Raw genomic sequence first — 20377 nt, 5'->3', positions numbered from 1 at the left:
AGTAGTTGAGAGCGAGAGGCCTCAGCTGCCGATGACAACACTGGGAGGTGAGGGATGACAAAAAGGAAGAAATAGAGAGAACGTGATGTGTGTGTATAAAGATAGACACACGCACACACGTACAAATACAATAGGAGACCTATTGCATTGGCCATTCGAAACCATTTGTAAGAGCGAGCGAGACCCAGGTCGCGTGAGCTCGTCCAATACCTTGAGGAATCAGGATTCAGGACGTTCAGCTTTTTGCTTATTTTTGTTAGTGGAGGACCCGAGGAATCTTTCAATCACGCTTGACTAGGTACTGGTAACAGGTTGAATATCGTCCACAATGACGCCAGCGCACTCGTATGCAGGCTGCTCTTCTGCAAGCGTTGCCTACAAAGAACGGATACTCGAGGTCGGTGGGTGGGTGTGTATGAGAGAGAGAGAGAGAGAGAGAGAGAGAGAGAGAGAGAATGATTCATTCTTGTAGTCGTAATTACTTGTATAGTTGCTCTACCTCTTGGGCGGATCCGTCTTACCATGTCAGGCTCCATCACGAGAAACGCAGAATTGTCCCCCTGCTCGCTCACTCTCCCATATCCGCTCGTGGGCAGGGCCGGTTTCTTGTTTCTTGTTCGTCAACAGCGATTAGCTCCAGGGTCCGGTTTCTTGTTTCTTGTTCGTCAACAGCGATTAGCTCCAGGGTCGAAGATGTTGTCATTGTCGGTGGTGGGATTGCGGGCATCGCCACTGCACTTGCTCTGCATAGGTACAATCTACATGCAAACACATCTCTATTTTACTTGTGCTAGTTATCTCTAAATCAAATCTTAGAGCTTTCGATTTAATCAAATGCTGAGCTTAAGCCTTAACATGCACTGATGTTGTTGAGACTCTGGCGGATTTTGGAACAATATGGGCATTCGAAAGCGTGTGTACGCACAATTCAAATGAACTCTCTATGGGTCTTGTTATACAGTTGTATGCATGCTGATTGATTCCATGAAATGCTCTCTTTTGCCAGGCTTCCTAGACTTAGAAATTATGGACCATGGCAGAGCCATTGCCCCTTCCAAAGTAGAAAATGAGCTTCGCTTTGTCCTATCTCAGATAGAATTTCAAGGGGCTATCGACAGCGTTCAGGAAAGCCATGTCTCAGCTTAGCCTTGAGCCAATTACAAATTCAAGGCAGCCGGTTGAGAGAAGAGCGTAAAGGAAAAAATCAGCTTGAATTTTGCAAGAAAATAGTGTAAAATATAACCACAATCGTGTACGGCTAGGATAATAAACTTTTTCTGAACAGTATACTCGAATGAGTCTTGTGCAACATCAAACGTTGTCTGATGCCATGCAAAGTGCAAGGTCTTTGGCAAGGGACAACATATGTTTTGTGAGTGTTTTAGCCTCTCTTATAATCCGTCAGTGTGGCATTGACGATCCTTGGGCTGCAGGTTAGGAATAAAATCGAGAGTGCTCGAGCAGTCTCCAACTTTGAGAGTAACTGGGGCTGCCCTGGGTATCTGGACAAATGGATGGCGTGCTCTCGAAGCACTGGGAGTAGCGGATGATTTGAGAGAGAAATTTGTACAGATTTTAGGGTATGAGTATATGCCCTTTATTTCTTGTTGTTACTTATGTAGGTTATGGTCTCTATAAATTTAGTCTATGGAGGTTCTCCATGGCAGGTTCCAGTTCTACTCAACAGATGACAAATGCCTCGCAGATTTTAAATTTTCCAGCAGCAACAAGTAGGTTCGCCTCTCCTTCTGCAGATGCTTCGTGTTACTTGCATGATATCATGTCTTAAGGGGTCATGACTCATGGAGAGATGTGTGCATACTTTATGTGGGTCCTTTCTTCATGATGTTGGTTTATGGCGTACGCTTTTTGTTAGGCATGTGGAACTTCGGGGAGTTGATAGGCGTGTGCTGCTTGAGACACTGACAAATGCACTGCCCACCGGGACAATTTTGTATGATTCACACGTAATCAACGTACAGCGAAACAAAGGAAGTTACTCACGAGTTGAATTAAAAGGTGGCTCTACTCTACAAGCCAAGGTCTCTTCTCATCACAAAGAAAAAAGTGTGGCGATGGTTTCTCTGTTTGTTTGTCTTGTGTGTCATTCTGTATGTTCCTAATCTGTGAATGCCTCCAGCTTATCAGCATTCTACAAATATGTAGGTTTAGTGGATAATCTTGATTATGTAGTGTCTATAGCACAATAATGATCTTGTGTGTGTATAGTACATGTATATGTGTGCATGTGAGTGTGTGTGTGTGTGTGTGTGTGTGTGTGTTTACATACATATACACAGACACTCATATTTACGTATGCAACAGCACAATGGCTTAAATGTACTCCTGATTACAATAGTCTTGAATGTAGTTCGGTTTGACACTTCGAGTGTTTCAGGTCATTGTTGGATGTGATGGCATTGGATCGGTGGTGGCAAAGGAACTGGGCCATAAGGAGGCTCATTATGCTGGATATATTGGAATAAGGGGAGTTGCTACATTCTCAGAGCAACACACGTTCCCTAGAGCAGTGAAACAAGTGTTGGGACGCGGAGTTCGAATGGGGTGCCTACCTCAGGACTCTAACAGGGTTTACTGGTTTATTGTGTTCAATTCTCCTTCAGGTAGACAAGCTCCTTCACTAGTTTTGCTTTGATAGTCCAGTTGAGTTAGTTTTCTTGTTATTGGGCAGCCATCCCAGCATAGAACCCGTTTTCTAAAAACTTGGAAAGCCTATATCACATGGAAAATGTTTTAAAGGTATATTGACTATTGTTGAAGGTTTTTACACTAAATTTCTCTAGACTCTCTAGGTGGAGGTGAAATTGAACTAAACCTAGGTTTTTTTTAGCACTACATAGGACTTGGGAAGATGAAATTTACATAATACTAATTTGCTTTCTCCCTTCAGTTAGTCTATGACACCGTAGGACCTCCGTTTATAAGTAACAGACCACACTGGCCGTGTTCACACTACGTCTGCCAAGACATTAGATGGCGCGACAATGTCATAGACTAGGTCTCTTCTCTTGTGACAGGGATATAACACATTCAAGAGCTTGTACTGAAATGCCATTGACCTTGCTTCCTCTTTCAGATAAAAAAATAGTGGATCCCGATCTTGTGAAGGAGGAGGCTTTACGCCTTGTCCGTGGTTGGCCAGAGGCAGCAGTCGATGTAGTAAGAAAATCCCCAGTCGAAACGTTGAGTAGGGCGGCGATAGCAGACCGATGGATGTGGCCATGGTCTCTGTCGAAGCTACATGAGAGTGGAGTAACCATTGCAGGGGATGCAATGCATCCGGTGACACCCAACCTTGCCCAAGGAGGGTGCACCGCGCTTGAGGATGGTGTGGTGCTGGCACGTGTTGTTTCGAAACTCTTCAAAGAGACGGAAGGCCAAAATCTTTCTATGGATGAGGAGATGAAGAGAATTGAGCTTGCCTTGGATGGATATACTAAGCAGAGACAGCAGAGGTTGTTTGGAGTGGCAGTGCAAGCAAATCTCATTGGTAAAGTGATGCAAGCAGATAGTGAGCTATTTTGTTCAATGCGTGACGCTCTCTTGCCTCGAGTTTTGAGTGTTGACGCCTTTGTTGAGCACACCTTGTATGATGTGGGAGCACTTGCTTGAGAAATCTTTGAATCTGTCTGTATAATATCAGCATCTTACCCAGTGTTCAAGAGAAGTGTATCAGCTTTTACTTCTACCTCTTTGAAATTCAAAACTGCTGGTTGAGAACAAGAGAGTGTGGAGGGTTGCAATTGCTATACTTTCTTTTAAAAAATTAATACCATTGAGTGCGGTGAAGGTAGTAGGGAGAAACTTTACACATATCGTGTGTTTACAACTGTACATTGTTGTACAATACACCCTTGAGGGGCGACCGTGGGGACACCCAAGAGAATGCATCCCGTGAGCCTCGAACCCTGAACCTTGGGGTTATGTCACAAAGGTCTCACCAATCGAGCTACGCTTCTTGGGTAAATTGGTGCTATATTGCAAGCAGGATGTAGAAGCAAAACAAGATTATGACTTAATTGTCATGGTAGCATGAATATTTTGCCCTTCCATTTTAAAACTAGTTTTTTCAAATAAATGATCAGTAGATTTTCAAATCAAGAATTAGAAGTCAATACACAAGAAGATTTAGAAATTTTGTCATGTAGGAAAAGGGAGCCTTTTTCAATGTTTTTCATACAATGCATAATATCATAAGCTTCTGCTCGGGAGGCACCGCATACCTAGCTAGGTATGATTGGGGGCAGGGGGCCACCGGCTCCCCCACTAGGCTGGCGGCCCCCTGCCCCCAATCGTACCTAGCTAGGTATGCCGTGCCTCCCTCACAGAAGCCCATGATGTTGAGTTAAGTCATAGGCTATTGTGGAAATTATTGTGAGAATCTGTCGAAAACTTCTTGTGATGTTGAACATCAAATTTTTCGACCAAAGCTTTTGATTGGTGCAAAAGTTCTTTACTTAAGCAAGCTCAGTGCTAAGATGTAGTCTTTGATAAAGTAATGCTGTAGAATGATACTTTCTTCTTGTGTTTTCTTAGTGAAAAAGAAAAATACAATTGAGGTTCAAACCTTTGGTCATACTTTCCCCAAAAGATTGAGAATTCCCATAACTTATTTGCAATTCAATCTATATACAAGCTTGCGAAGGCATCTTCAATTTCTCTACATCCGTTTCCGCTTGCCTCTTGATGTGTGTGCAAACTAAACCAGTGCCGCACCGAATCAACTTGTTATGATGATTTCTGTTATCTAAGATGACTCCGGATATGTCTCCCAATTGGCAAGTGCAAATTGATGGACTGAATGGCCATAAGAGGAACCATGCAGATTAAACAACATGCACACACTTGGTCACTTAAGGGAAGACACTTATCAAAATGGACCATGACTTACATTTCTCAACACATGCTTTAAAAGTCAAAATTAATGGTTGATAAGTCGTCAAGTTGCGATTCATTAAAGAAATGCTATCGTTTCAAATTTTAATTACGATATTTGCTCCTAATGGTTGAGAATGTTTCTCAAGTTCTTTCATTTGTTAGATCACATAGAAGGAGCTTTAGGCAGGAATATGGGAAATGTAGTAGTACTTGCCTTTTTATCTTTATCTTTACAAAAAATCTAGCTTGACTATGCAGTTGACAATTAAAGTTGTAGTATATATGAGATTTTTTCCACCCTAGAATCAACAATTGTCCGATGGTTGAAGTTTTTGATTGTGGAAGTGTCAATTAGTCCTATAGTATGTTGCACCTCCCTCGCCTGACATAGTAAAGATTGACAATGAATGAATGTTCATTGCCAAGAAGGTTGGCAAAAGACAATAGCAAGGCAGGACTCATGAGATTCCCAAGGAATTTGACTAAAGGCAAGAAATGTGGCAATGTCCCCATTGCCCCTCCCGCGTCTAGGCAAGCCCCCGAGTTGTGCGAACCTACCCTGCCTGCACCTACCATGTCTTCCTCTCACTCCTTCCTTCGCCTACGATCTCTTACTCTCTCTCTCTCTCTCTCTCTGCGTTCCTGGTTGCAGATGACAGCCCTATTCCCCTGCACGGTCGTCACCCCCATGCCCCTTCGGTCCTGCAATCTGAGGCGATCACCAAATGCTCCCACCCAAGTGCCATTGAACACACATGCTCTTGACGAGAGAGAGAGTGTGCGCCTGCACACACACACACACACACACAGAGCGCGGGGGCGTTGGAAGAGAGATTGTCGTCTGTTAACAGCGGAAGGTCTTCATGATGCCCAACTTGTCCTCTTTCTCTTCAAATGTAGTTAAGCAAGCATCTCTACATATCCCTTTAATTAAGCTCCTGACTAACTATGAATAGAAGACTATCTATTTATAGTTTTTTTTTAAAAATTAAAAGAGAGTACAAGAACTTTGAAACACACGCACACACCCTATGTACAACATCCTCACAGGTAGGGAGAGAGGCATCCCATCACTCTCTCTCTCTCTCTCTCTCTCTCTCTCTCTCTCTCACACACACACACACACACACACACACACACACATACATGGGAACAATCCTTAAAGACTTAGAGCATGTCTTCGGGTCGCCAAGGAGGGATTGAACCCAAGACCTTAGGGACTCTATTTATAGTTTTTTGCTTTATATTACTCTCTAAAGAAGTAGATTGCTTTTAGTTTAAAAACATATTTCAAAGGTGTCATTGCATATCACTATGATAGTTAACTCGGTCCTTATTGTTGGATCATCATGTCATAATTATCCAAAATGCAATGGAAGTTTAAGCTAAGAGCAAATATCTAACTAATGTTCAAGATCAACAAACCTTGTATCTTAGATCACCCGTAGGCAAATAGCGAAGAGAGGTTATCATTGAAAGTTGTGAGGAGGCAGTGGTGTACCATAAAATAGACTTGAAGAGCCAAAAACTAGAACATATTGATAAAAGAACATCAAAATTAACAAGAAGGAGAGTGGAAGGGGAATGCACAAAAGCTTAGCCATACATGAGGCTAGCAAGAAGGAGAGTAGAAGGATAAGACACAAAAGCTTTGTCATTAATTTTGTAGCTCAATCAATCTGAATTTCTCACTCAACCAACAAAACATCCTCCACTCAAAAATGATGTGGGTACTCAAAATGGAAGTATAAGGTTTGTCAAACAATTTTCTCTCTATACTCTAGAAAGGAAGATGCACGAATGGAAATGTCTAATCTTGTCAACATTCGCAAGCCGATGAATTATTTTAGACGCAAAATAGGATACAAATCTTTACAAATGTCCTTGAAACAACAATTTTACTACACAAGTACATTATAACAAGGGAGTCAAAATGACAGAGTAATGCTTTACAAATGACCTTGAAATGGTAATTTTCATGCTTAAGAACCCCATGACAATAAAGAATGGGCTACAATTGTAGATGCCAAAAGCATTGCAAATCTTCAAGTTTTGATGGAAATCTTCATGTATCTTGACATCTTTTTTGGGGGATTATGGCGGCTTAAAATTGCCACCAAAACCATGTTTGACATTTTTCAAGAGCAATACAAGAATTGAATGGAGGGAGGAAACAAGCTACATGTGAGCACTAAGGCTAGAGATCAGCCTAGGTTAAGGTGGTCCCCCATCATTCAATTCACCTCCACAAGATGCTGATCAATTTCTACTCACACATGATAGAGAAGAGGAGATTAAATTAGGTTAGAAAGGTCAAATTCTTTCAAGTGGTTTGATTGGGCTCAAAAAAATTAGGCCTCATTATTCTGTCATTTATCAAATTTGTCAATTTTTATTGATGGTCCTAATGAAGCTTAATTTGCACATTTAATAATTTTACTTTGAAAACCTTGGATCAATGCTTTACACAAGAAATCAAAAGCCCATAGATGCCACCAATTGCAATGAGATCTTGAGAACCTTTGCATTGCATAAAGCCTTGAATGCACGTGGCGTTGGCAGCAAGAAATTAATGCTAAAATGGCCACCATTAGGTCTCTCCAGTCTCGTAAAAAAAGGCTTTCAAAACATCTTAAGTACGTGATTGAAGGGTGAGGTTAGGAAATGAAAAGATCTATGAAGGTGGAAAGTCAAAAGCCATTTTGTGTGCATATAAAGAGGTGGTCGGCTTCACATTGATGCATTTGTGTTTTTCTTTTCCTTTATTTTTCCTTTACTGTTTTTTCCTGCTTAAATTGTACGTGCACTATATACTTGCATCAATGTTCTCTTCCTTTTTTGGCATCGGTAGACTCATAGCTATAGATCGGATTTTTGGATCCAATCGATTTCCAAAGTACCATAAGCCATCTCAGAGGTAGCAATTGCTAGCGGTTGGGTTTTTGGCATCGACTAGTCAAGTGGTGTTTTTTTATAAAAGGAACATCATACCTGATCGAGTCATCATAGTCAACACTTTCATGTGGAGTGTACAACTATCATATATCTCTAGGTTCAAAGAGGGGGGGGGGGGGGGGGGGGCAATTAGTTTGGCTCTATATATACACTCATTTAGTTTTCTATAGTTGTACATCTAGCCCTTCATGCTCGAGTTCCTCTACATTTGTTAGAGAGATTTGATTGGCTATATGCATTTAGCCCATGTATGCCTTCTATGGATTTCATGAAAGACGATTGAGTCCCTAGATTGTGTACATCTTTGTTTTGGCTTCATGGTCTTCTATAGATACTACTAGTTACATGTTTAAGGTTTTCACAGGCACTTTTGGCAGTGAGTTTACAACAATTTTATCATTGTGGGATGTTATGCATTATTAGATGTGTTTTTTGTGAGCACATGGAGTGCTATTGTGCTCATTTGAGAGTAGGTATCCCCACAGAGATTTGGTTTACACTGCTTGCATCTTATCATGCATGTTTGTTCCCAATCCTACTCATTAGTAGTGACATGTCCATCACATGTATGTTGAGTTGTTGATATTGTTATCGTATTTCTTTGTGGAGCCATTTTATGGCACATAGGACAATCCCAATCATTTTTTAGGCTTGATTGGAAGATGTTCATTGTTGAGTTTCCATCCCCTATGCTTTTGGAGGGTTGCGGTGAGGTTTTATCGAGCTAGGGGATTCTCAAATATTGAGATCCCTTCAGTGATAGAGTTTGTTAGAGCACCCTTTTTCTGAGGCTTGACCATAGGTTATGTATAGAGAGGACTAGGTGCACTTGACACCAAGCTGGAAGTTTATTTGGGTTAGTTGAGTGATCAGTTGCACAGAGGTAGTCATCCATACTCTTTATGAATCAGTCTTTGATTTTGAAATCTTTTTCTATCACTTCTAGTCGACATTTTGCTCCAATTATATGGGAGAATATGTCGAAATTTCCTTTCAGTCTTCATTTCTAGTTTCACTATCTTTTCTAGTTCGAGTACTCAATGTTATTTCCAGTTCTAGTCTTGTCTCTTAGTTTATGTCTGATTTGATATGAAGTCTATTGTCTAGTCTGAACTAACTCTAACTACCAACCTAGAATAGCTGGTTGAAAGTGTCCAACTCATTCCATTTTGGCATCATGGTGGCTTTAGCTAATAATTTGATTTTTATAGTTGAACTATCTCCCATCTCGTGTTAGAGCCATTGAACTTTAGAGATGCCACCCAGAAGAGTTGCACAAGGTTGAAGGTTAGTTACTTGATTCATGGACGATCCAAACCGTGTCAGTCCAATCCAAGAGGAGTCAAAGCAAGGCTTTGAAAGTGATAAAGAACCTGGTAATGAGACGGATGTTCCCCCAGAGCCAGGGACAACTGATGAATCTAGGGATTCTTAGCACTCAATTCACTCCAGGAGAAGGCATGTAGAATGGCTTGAACGCAAAACCAATCCCATGGATCCAAACGAAGCTCCAGCGAGCTGCAAACACACTGAAGACAGAAAGGGCACTAAACGGAGTCACCCATCAGGGCATAAGCCAGTGAAGAAGAAAGAAAAGGATACAATGTCTAAAACTGAAACAGACAATGATTGGGTTGTTGCATGAACCACTACAGTAAAAGAAGGTACAAAGAGAAGAAGTCAGTTCACAAATCTATAACCAGTCACACTGAGCATTCTAGTAATATGAAAATCTCCTTTCCAGTGTTCAAAGGTGGAAAGAAGGATGATCTTGATGTTCATATTCAAGCATTTGAACAATGTGCAAAACTTAAAGATATATATGAAGATTAATGGGGGAAGTACTTTCCACAGACATTGAAAGAGGTAGCTCAGAAATGGTACTGCCATTACCCAGCTTTCCAACTCAAATCATATAACAAGTTGATCAAAGCTTTCAAATTGGAGTATTCAGATAATAGAGAAGATGAAGACATCTTATGTGAGCTAGACAAACTCAAGCAAGGAAAGTTGTTGGTTAGAAATGTTGAAACGATCAAAGAATTGACAAGACAATTACAAGAACCCCCTTCTAAAAAAAGGATGAGAGTTTGGTTTTGAAACGACTTTAGAAGTAAGAAATTAAGGGAACAAGAGGTTCCAGTGCCAATGAATAATTTTAATGACTTGCTACAAAAGAGCTCTAAAACTGGAAGAACAAGCTAAGAAAGAAAAGGGGCACAAGAAGAGACAGTCTAATGAGAGTGAGTCTACCACTAAAGAGAGTTCCAACTCTAGTTCTAGCTCTAGTTCATCTGAAAGTGAGTCAGATGTTAGGGCAATGGAAAGAAGAAAGGATCCTAGACAAGGAAATAGGAGATATCAAAGTAGATTGCTGAAATTGCCAAAATAGGATCATCAATAAAGAAGATGGAAATTTGGTGCTCAAAGTGCAGGTCAAGAGATCATAGTTCTGATGAGTGTTCTTAGTGTACCTACTGTAAAGCCTATGGTCATGTTTGGAACAATTGTGGCATCAGAATCCATCATTTCAAGAAAGGTAAGGATTTATCAATGATTGCACTGACAAACCTTGAGGTAATCAAGGCAGATGGGGCAAATGGGGCCAAGGATAATGAAGTTAGCACAAGTACTGGAGGAATTGGTACTAGTAGGGGCAAGCATCGGGGAGGTGCTGGCAGGTGCAGATGCATAGGAGACTTTGCAAAACAAAGCCTGAATTTTGTCAGATGTGGAAAGTATGGATACTTTGCAACCCAGTGCCCAGATACTCTAAAACTAGAAGGAACATATGAAAAGGAACCATAGCCAATGCCGATCATGGTAGTCACATAACTAAAGGAAATCCCAAACGATAATGAGAGAAATAAAATGATTGAGACTAGAAAGTGGGAGCAGTAGGAGAGCAGTTTGGAAGACCAAGGGCAAAGAGAAGGTAGTAGAAAAGTGGCAGGAACAACGTGAGATGGAGCAAAGATCACTGAAATCTAGTTAAGAAACTATGAAAACAACTAGAACGTTCTAAGGCTCGCACAATCCAGAAGCTACCGCCCAAGTCTTCATAGGTATAGGAGCACCATAGTGAGCTAGACTAGAGTCCATGACTGCTATAGTGCAAAGACTTGGCCAAGATTGTGAAACCACTGGACTGATGAAGGATCGATCAGGGGATCCATCTTAGATCCAACCAACAACCAGACAAGAGAAAGTGTAATGGAACTGTGAAGATAGTCACGAAGAGAAATATTCCATTTCAAACAGCAGCTCTGGGAATGAACAAAATGAAATTTATGTGAAGGTTTGTGAATGCATCCAAAAGTTGACAGTAGAACCGGATGACATCAAACACACATTACCAGAGGTTGCAAAGTTTATCAGACAGAATAGAAGAGCAAAAGATGAAGCCAAAGCAATGGACTTGGCAGTTATCCAAGATAACATGGTTACAGTCATTCAGGTGGATTACAAGTTGAGAAAGCAATGTGAACCATTTTCAAGAGTTATATTGGATGGTGGTGCTGGTGTAAATATTCTGGGAGAACACCTTAGAGAGAAAATGGGAAATACTAAGTTAAAATCAACACCATTCAAAGTAGGAGCATTTAGGATGCTTCTAGGTAGACCTTGGCTCAGAACTGCTGGTGCCATACATGATTATGCAAATCAGACATTAACTATGCAACCAAGGGGCCAGCAGAAGGGTTCATATAAAAATTGAAAACACTAGAAGCTGAAATAAGGCTTTAAGACCTGAAGAAATATGCAAGAAATATGGGATAAATAAAATGAAAGAGATGATTGCATCAATGAATATCTTTCCACTCACATAGATATACCTTAGTGCTATGCTTATGGATAAGGATTAGGCCGAGAGACAAAAGAGACAATACCCAGATCAGTTCACTGAGATGAACTCTGGCAGAGGATGTTTAGTTGAACGAACAGTCGTCAGAATAGACAACACTAGATAAATTTGATTTCAAACCAGTGAGGGACACCATGCAAGCAAATGCTAAAAAGGGGAACCTAGGATTTGAGGAAGTTGAGATTCAGAATAGCTTGTTGAAATTAGGTAATCCCTTCAATGATTATGCAAATGGTATTCAAACAGAGAAATAAGCTGAATACATAGCTAAACAAAAGGGATGAGGCCCAAACTGGCTACTCACAGACGACTAGATGGTTAAAGAGTTTAATCTCGGCTCAGAATAAAATCACATACTGATCAAAATCAACAAGCATATGAAGCTAGAGATTAAGGAGAAAGCTAAGGCAATGTTCCAGAAGTACAAGGATGTATTTTCCTAGGAACAAATGGATTCGAACAGAGTGGATCCATATAGGATACCATTGAAGCCAAATGCCAGATCAGTCACATTAGAGAGGTACATGATGAATCCCAATTACGCCAAGAAAGTGAAAGAGGAGATTGATAATCTTCTCCAGGGTAGGTTCATCACAGAAGTTACAAGCAGCAGTGACTGGCTGTTTTTTGTAGTGGTAGTCCTAAAGCAGAATAGAAAACCGAGGTTATGTGTGGACTATAGGAAGCTGAATGCACAGACAATTAAGGATCCTTTTCCACTGCCCTTTACAAATATGATGTTAGATGACATTGTAGGCCACAAAATATATAGTTTGATGGATGGATATAGTGGCTACAATCAAATCAAAAATGTACCTAAAGATAGGTCCAAGACTACATTCATCAGTGGGAGACTTTATGTATCTAGTAATGCCGTTGGATTATGCAATGCTCCAATAATCTTTCAACGATGCATGATGGAAATTTTTCATGAGTTTTCACATAAGCTTTTGGACATATATATTAATGGCCATATATATTAATGGAGAATATGTATAAATCCCTTCAAATCAATGTTTAGGTTTGGAAGGGATAGCTTCTAGGACATGCTGTTTCCAAAAATGGGATTGAGATGGCTAATGATAAAATCAAGTTTGTTCAGCAGGCTAGAGCATCCACAACAATATCATAATTGAGATCCTTTTTGGGATACATCAACTTTCACAGGAGGTTTGTGCACATATTTGCAGCCAAGGCACTACCTCTATATGAATTGACTAACAAGTTTATTTGGACTGAAGAATCTTAGGAAAATTTTCATTGCTTAAAGGATGTGATCATCAGGAAGCCAGTGCTTCGCCATCCGAACTGAGGTGTGATTTTATATGTACATGTAGATGCTTCTGGCATGGCAATGGGAGCTATACTAGCCCAGGTTGATGGGAAGATGAACTACCTAGTCTATTTCACCAATTGTAGGTTCAATTCAACTAAACAGGGATACTCTACTATAGAGAGAGAGAAGCATTTGGAATGGTATTCAATGCTACCAAATTCAGACACTATCTACTGGGCAAATTATTTCACTTTTACGTGGATCACCAGGCTCTTTTGTTTAAAATCAATAAGGTCATTATACAAGGAAGGTTAATCAGATGGATAATATTCTTATGGAGTTTCAATTTAAGATTTTCCATAAGCAAGGGAAAACACACTGTGGGGCAGACTTCTTTTTCAAAAGCACAGAGGGTTGTTCAAAAACATCATTAAGAGATGAGCCAGTAGATGATAAATAATTTCATAATACAATTGAGGAAGAACCAGACCTAGTGTGACAAGATGTCAATGACTTCCTTCAGTTGGGAAGTTTTCTAGAATACTGGTCCCAGAATAACAAGAAGGCATTGATCATAAGAAGTTTGAAGTTTACCATCATTGCTAGAGCACTTTATTGATTAGTAATTGATGGTGTACTTCACAAATGTGTGCCAATGAAAGGACAAAAATGTGGTAATCACTAAATCTCACAATGAAGATGTAGGAGGACACTTCTCAACTGATATTACCTATAAGACAATCCTACAAGCAAGATTGTGGTGGCAAACTATGATGGCCAATGTCAGAGCTTTCTATAAAACTTGTGATATTTTCTAGAGGATGGGAAGGCCAACAACGTCTAATATGACACCATTAACTCTAATACATCCATTGTGAATATTTATAAAATGGGGTTTAGATTTCATGGTGATCCGAGCCTATCACAAATTTTTGTTTATCATATTTTGTTGGTTTTCCTTGCTTCTAGAGGTTTACAATAAAAGAAAGAGTGAGAACAACCTCTTGGAAAAATTTTAAAAAAATGATTTTTTCTTGACTAGTTCACCGGAGGTGAAAGGTAGAGGGAGAACCTAGTGGTAAAGGGAAGGGAAAATATGTAAATGTGAAAAGAAAAGATATGATGTGGTTGTGGAGCCATGCACCCCTGATTCAAGGGTCATGAGTGGCTCATATCATCATGGATTTGGAGCCATATGATGATTCAAACAAATGGGACCCAAGTGGAAGACTTGGTAAAGGAAGAAACCATGCACATGATTTTGTTGAATTTTTAAAAAATACTTCCACTCCGATCCAAGAAAAGTTGTCTTCATCAAAGTTGTAACTGACAAGCTGAAGATTCTGGCCATATTTTTTTTATAATTTTTGCATCTACGGTCTAGGAGATATGGCCAAAATGGTGGACGGCAGTTTTTTCAACTGTGGTGGAGACCACCCCCCTACCTTTACACACACACACCCTTCCTTTTCCACATTGAGACCTTCTTTTAAATCAGCCATTAGTCTTCTCGCCCTCCTCTCCTTCCTCCTCTCTTTCAAGCTCAAAAACCCATCAAAGTTCCTCTTCTAATCACCTCTCAAGTCATGCTTAATCTTGTTGTAATTCATAAGTTCTCACTCAACCCCTTTCTATTATTACTAGATATGTATTGATTTTATGTAGATTCTTTACATTTTAAAATAAGGAAGCTCTTGGACTCAAGCTATGGAGGAAGGAGTGAAGACAACACAAGTGATGATGGAGCTAATTGGTCAACAAATCACTTGGAAGGAGCTTCTTCATTGGTTGAATGTCCCTAATCAAGCTTCATTTGTACAAATTACACTTGTATCTTAACCTCACTCCTAATCACTCTCTTTCCTATATAAAGAGGCCTTCCCCTTTGTAATTTCAAGCCTCCCTCAGCCCATTGAGCCTTTGTATCACTCACCATGAGCCCATAAGCTCATTCATTCACTCTATTCTTGCACATCCTAGAGTGCAACTTGTTTCATGCTAGTAACCTCTCCTCCTCTTACTTATGTTAATTAAGAGAAATGTTTTATATGCGTGTGAGAGTGCTTGATGTGATCTTGGCTAATCCTTGAGTGACTGTTTGGTAATCTATATGCTATTTGTGTTGGGAGTGTTTGAAGTCATCCATTCCTTGTACACACACCACGGTTAATGCTTCATTCATAGTGATCTCTCTCTCTCTCTCTCTCTCCCTCTCTCTCTCTCTCTCTCTCTCTCTCTTTGTGTAGCGGTCCTAGTCCACGCTTCCAAGACTAGGTGGTGCCCTCATCTCATTTCCCTTGTGGCGCAATGGAGTTTGTTTTGGTGTAGAGGCCGCCATTCCAAATTTCCTTCGTCATAAATTGGTGCCCCCACTGAGGAGTTCTCAAGCAGCGCTCTATCAATCCTATGAAGGAAGATCCATCAAATTCTCCGAGACTTCCACTATGGTCTCCCCGAGAAGCTCGAGAAAAGAAGCGTCTTTATCGACAAACGGCACGTATGCGGGTAAAGAGAGTTAACTACACACACCCTTCTTTGCTTCAAGGAAAATCTTGTAGTCATCAAGTCCCTAGGTCAAAAAATTGTGTGGAGTGCTTTGTGGCTAGTGTGAAGACACTTCCTTTGAAGCCTCGACTTCAGGTGGTGAAAGCACTCTCAAACTCGGGTATTAACAAGTTTTTGGAGGGGGAGCTACACATCAATGGGGTGCGGTATTGGCAAGAGGCTACATATGGTGATGCACTCCAACTACTACTAGCAAGAAGGCTCAAGGTGGTTGAGAGGGTAGCCATCGAACCCTATGAACTCTACAAAGCTGAAGATGGTCACACCAAAGCTAGGCTAATCACTGGTGAGCAAATTCTTCGCATCTCTCAAATGGTGGGATCCAAGAGAGTTCAACTTCAATGAAGTGCTTCATGGAAGGTTGTAATTAATGCACCAATGAATAATCCCATTTTCCACAACTTTCAGTCAGTTCAGAATATTAGGGTGAATGTGCGCATTGATAGAAAGATTTTTTTCCAACAAAGATTGGTCTTCTATTTTGGAGCTGAGAGGTTGAGAGAGATATTGATGTCCCCTGACCCTATAATATTTCCTATTTTGGAGTATAATGTATCTTTTGATGTTCACATCTTCATCTTGCTTTAAGCATACTCCATGAATCATAGGGATTTATATGGACCTTTCCAACCTCTTGCTAGACAAACTGTGCATATAATAGCTAGCACAAAGCTTAGGTTCCAAAACATCATAAGGGACTTACTAGGCCCTCGTCGTCTAGCTGAGATTAATGCATCTATCAATCCATTTATTCTACCCTTAATAAGATATGATTTGGGCCTAGACGTTTTCATCTTTGTGCTATATTGAGAGGAAGGCAACCCACTTTTATGATGGCTTTCCCAAATTTTTTCGGGCGTAGTGGGGAAAATGCTGGGGATTTTTTGGATAACTTGGAGATGGCTTTCCTTGTCTCCGGGAGGGATGACGAAGCAGTGAAATTGAGAGATTTTCCTTTGGTGCTCAAAGAAGAAGCTAGGGTATGGTTCCAGGCTCTAGATCCAACCCAAAGAATTGATTGGGAGGGATTGAAGGTGGCTTTCCTACGAAGATTTCAACGAGCCAATTCGGCAGAAGAACTATGGCAACGGCTTCTGTCCCTTCATCAAGTTGACCCTCATGGTTATGCAACCTATGAGGAAGGTTTTCTGAAACTTTGGGGGCAATGGTCAGACTCACTAAACCCTGGTGAGCGAGCTCCCAATTGCCTCCAAAAGGATCGATTTATCTCAGGTTTGTACCCCTTGCTAAGGGAGAAGGTAAAGGGAAAATTTCCAAATGCTTTTGAAGATGCCTTAAGAATTGCTAGGGAAAAGAATAGAAAGATTCTCTATCAAGCCCAAGCTGGCCAGCTAGCTTTGGGAGGCAATATCACAACTATGGAAGCTTCTCACATACCTCCAAATGTGCCTAATGCACCAGACCTCAATAGAGGTCAACAAGAAGATATGCTCCAACAAATAAACAATCTCACAAACCAGCTAGAGGGGTTGAGAGTAAATCTTGTGCAGGGTGTAAGAAGGCCTATTGAGGGAAATGGTGGGAATTGGCCACCAATGCGACGTCAAGCAAGGGAAATGTTGTGTTACAATTGTGGGGAAATTGGCCACGGCATGTATAATTGCCCTCATCCCAGAAGATATGACTACCCTGTCAGAGGTCCTCGACAACAAGTAAGTCCACCCCGTGCTAGAGCTCAAGCACAAGAGCAACCGCAACCTCAAATTTTGCAGCCACCTCGTGCTCAAGCTCAAGCCCCTGCTACTCAACCAAATGTGAGCATCATAAGGATGGAGGAGGTCCTCAAGGGCAGAAGCAATCAGGAAGAAATAGCTAAAGGGAAGATGAAGATAGATGAAGTGGCTACAATGCCTATCAAACGTGTGCGTGTCCAAGATGAAGTAGGTAAAGAAACAAGCAAGGATGCAAGCAATGAAGTAAGTACATCTCGGGCAACTAAAGATGAAGCCAAGAAGAGAAAGACCCGTACTAGGTCTCAAATTGACATCTCTGATTTCCCTATGGGATCTCGGACACAACCTTATGACTTGACAACTGATGTGAGTTCTCAAGGACCAAAGATTACTTGGCCACAACTACTTCATATCTCCCCAAAGCTTCGACGACAATGGTAAAAAATGGTGAGCACGAGGGCAAAGCGAAGTAAGCTAGTAAGTGTAATCAAAGCATATGGTCTCAAGGATATAGTGCCTTTGGTGGAGGCTCAAATCAAGGGACAACGGATTCCAAAAACTTACATTGACAGTGGAGCAGAGGTTTGTGTCATGACAGAAAAGCTAATGCATCAATTGGGTTTAGAGGTAATGGAATCATCAAACTTTAGGGCAAAAATGGCCAATAATGTCTCTGTCACTTGTGTGGGTGTAGTGAAAGCTTTGAGAGTTTCTGTTTTTGGAATCACTACAGAGGTTGATGCTTATGTGATGCCAGTAAAGGGAGAAGGATACCCCCTTATTTTAGGACGACCTTGGCTCATGGGTATAGGAGCTAGGCAAGATTGGGCAACAAGAGACTTGGAGTTGAGGCCTCGCATGGGTGGCCATAGTCGGAAGGTGGTTTATAACCTAAAGAATGGGCGACAAGAGAACCTTGAACTAGAGACGTCAGCTGATGAGTGGAGCTCAAGTGGATGCTCCTCATCCATGGACGAGGAAGAGAGTTCAAGTGAAGAGAGTGATAGCACTCTCGAAGTTATGGGCGTCACCATAAAGGAAACTACCTCATCAGAAGACAACCCAAGGATCCAAATGGAGAATGTGTGGGATGCCAGCCTAGAGGAGATGTTATCCAAGGATATAAAGGAAGAAGAAAAGGAGGGTTATGTAAATGTTCTCAAGAAGCATGCATCATTGTTTATTTCTGATTACACTCACATTACAGGTGTCACGGCAGTGAAGCATCATATCCATCTAAAAGAAGGGAGCAAGCCAGTAGTACAAAAACTAAGAAGATTAGGAGTTGTGCAACAAAATGCACTGTTGTCTGAGGTGAAGAGACTCTTAGAAGCAGGATTCATATACCCAGTAGAAGATTTAGAATGGGTCTCCCCAGTAGTGGTGAGGCCAAAGAAGAATGGTAAATGGCGAGTGTGCGTGGATTACAAGCCACTAAATGCTGCAACAAAGAGGGACCACTTCCCTCTCCCATTTCAAGATGAGATTCTAAATGAAGTAGCAGGCCATGAGAGATACACAGTGTGTGATGGCTACTCTGGCTACTTTCAAATACGCATTGCAGAGGAGGACCAGAAAAAGACTACTTTCATCACACCATGGGGATGTTTTGCATTTCGAGTCATGCCTTTTGGTCTCACCAACGCTCCAGCCACCTTTCAACGATTCATGAACATGGTCTTCCAACCTTACTTTGGTAAGTCCATAAGGGTTTTCATAGATGACTTTTGTATTTACAGCTCCAAAAGTATGCATCTCGGCAAGATTGATGAAGGATTTACTCGTTTAGCTAAGCTGGGTGGACAACTAAACAAGGACAAATGTCACATTGGGGAAAGCAAGGTTACACTATTAGGGCATGTAGTGTCCCTTGATGGAATCGAGGTAGATCCTGAAAAGATAGAAACATTGCTAAATCTACCTTCCCCAACTTCCATCAAACAATTAATCTCCTTCTTGCAAAAGCTAAGATATTTGAGTAGATTCATACACTTACTCTCCCAAGTGATATTTCCTCTACAACAGCTGACTCGTCAAGAGACGCTTGTTTGGAGTGAAGAAAGTGAAGGGCATTTTAGAGAGATTAAAAAAATGTTAGGGTCACTCCCTGTAATCCTCCAACCTTGTTGGGAAGAAACATTCTTTGTAAACCCTAGTGTGGGAGAAGAAGCCATTGGTGCTGCCCTCCTACAAAAAGATCCAAAAACCTCCTTTATGAGGCCTGTGTATTTTGCTAGCCGCCTCATGTAAAACACAGAGAAGGCCTACACCCTAATGGAACAGCTAGTGTTAGCTCTCATGTTTGCGGTAACCAAATTTCGGCCATACTTGCTGCCGAAGAGGTTTGTAATTATCACTGTGGAGGATATGTTTCCCTATGCACTACAACATATGGAAATCTCTGACAAAATAGCAAAGTGGGTGGTGCGACTTCAAGAGTTTGATTATACAATACAGGTTGAAAGAACAACTCGAGCATGCTTAGCCGACATTTTAACAAACAAGTGCTATGAAAAAGTTTGCCATTTGAAGAGAAAGGAACTTCCACCACCTCCAGCTCTAGAGGCTTTGGTCAATGCTTATAGCCTCTACTTTGATGGAGCATACAAGAGAACCAAGGATAAGGCAGCTGCAGGCATCGTGGTCTTATCCCCATTGGGAGAGAGGATCCATGGTGAAGGGATCACTCTAGAAGATGTCCACTCCAACAATGAAGCAGAATATCATGCTCTAATTCATGGCCTTTGCTGGTGCCTCGATAATTCAATTAAGAGATTAAACGCTTTTGGTGACTCCATGCTTTTGGTAAGGCAAATGCAAGGTACATGGGCTTGCAAAAATGCCCGTCTCTCTACTAAAATGAGAGAAGCAAAAGCTCTTATGAGGAGATTTAGGGAGGCACAAGTACATCATGTACCAAGAGACCAGAACAAGGATGCAGACCACCTAGCATCATCAAAGTTAAATGAGTCAATAGTGGGAGCAGTGGCCATCAAACTTCCACTTCAGCAAGGCAAGGAGGACTTGGAAGATATTATGCACATTCTGGAGCAAGGAGAGGCTCCTAAACACTTGAATGCAGGGGAAAGGCGATGGTTAGCTAGGAAGGCTACCAGGTATCGC

General features: G+C 41.1%; 1 protein-coding gene across 1 annotated transcript; it reads left to right on the top strand.

Moving 5' to 3' along the window:
• Positions 1-391: 391 nt before the first annotated feature.
• LOC147418071 (monooxygenase 2-like) lies at positions 392-3744 on the top strand. Its single transcript, XM_086506794.1, has 6 exons — positions 392-751; positions 1434-1580; positions 1668-1730; positions 1877-2042; positions 2399-2624; positions 3098-3744. Exons 1-6 carry the CDS (start codon positions 456-458, stop codon positions 3631-3633), a joined length of 1434 nt encoding a protein of 477 aa, XP_086362920.1. The 5' UTR covers positions 392-455; the 3' UTR covers positions 3634-3744.
• Positions 3745-20377: the final 16633 nt, after the last annotated feature.

The sequence above is a fragment of the Adiantum capillus-veneris genome, chromosome 30, assembly GCF_014529385.1.
Source record: "Adiantum capillus-veneris isolate H3 chromosome 30, ASM1452938v2, whole genome shotgun sequence".
NCBI classification, from domain to species: domain Eukaryota; kingdom Viridiplantae; phylum Streptophyta; class Polypodiopsida; order Polypodiales; family Pteridaceae; genus Adiantum; species Adiantum capillus-veneris.
This window is presented reverse-complemented; position numbering and strand designations above follow the sequence as displayed.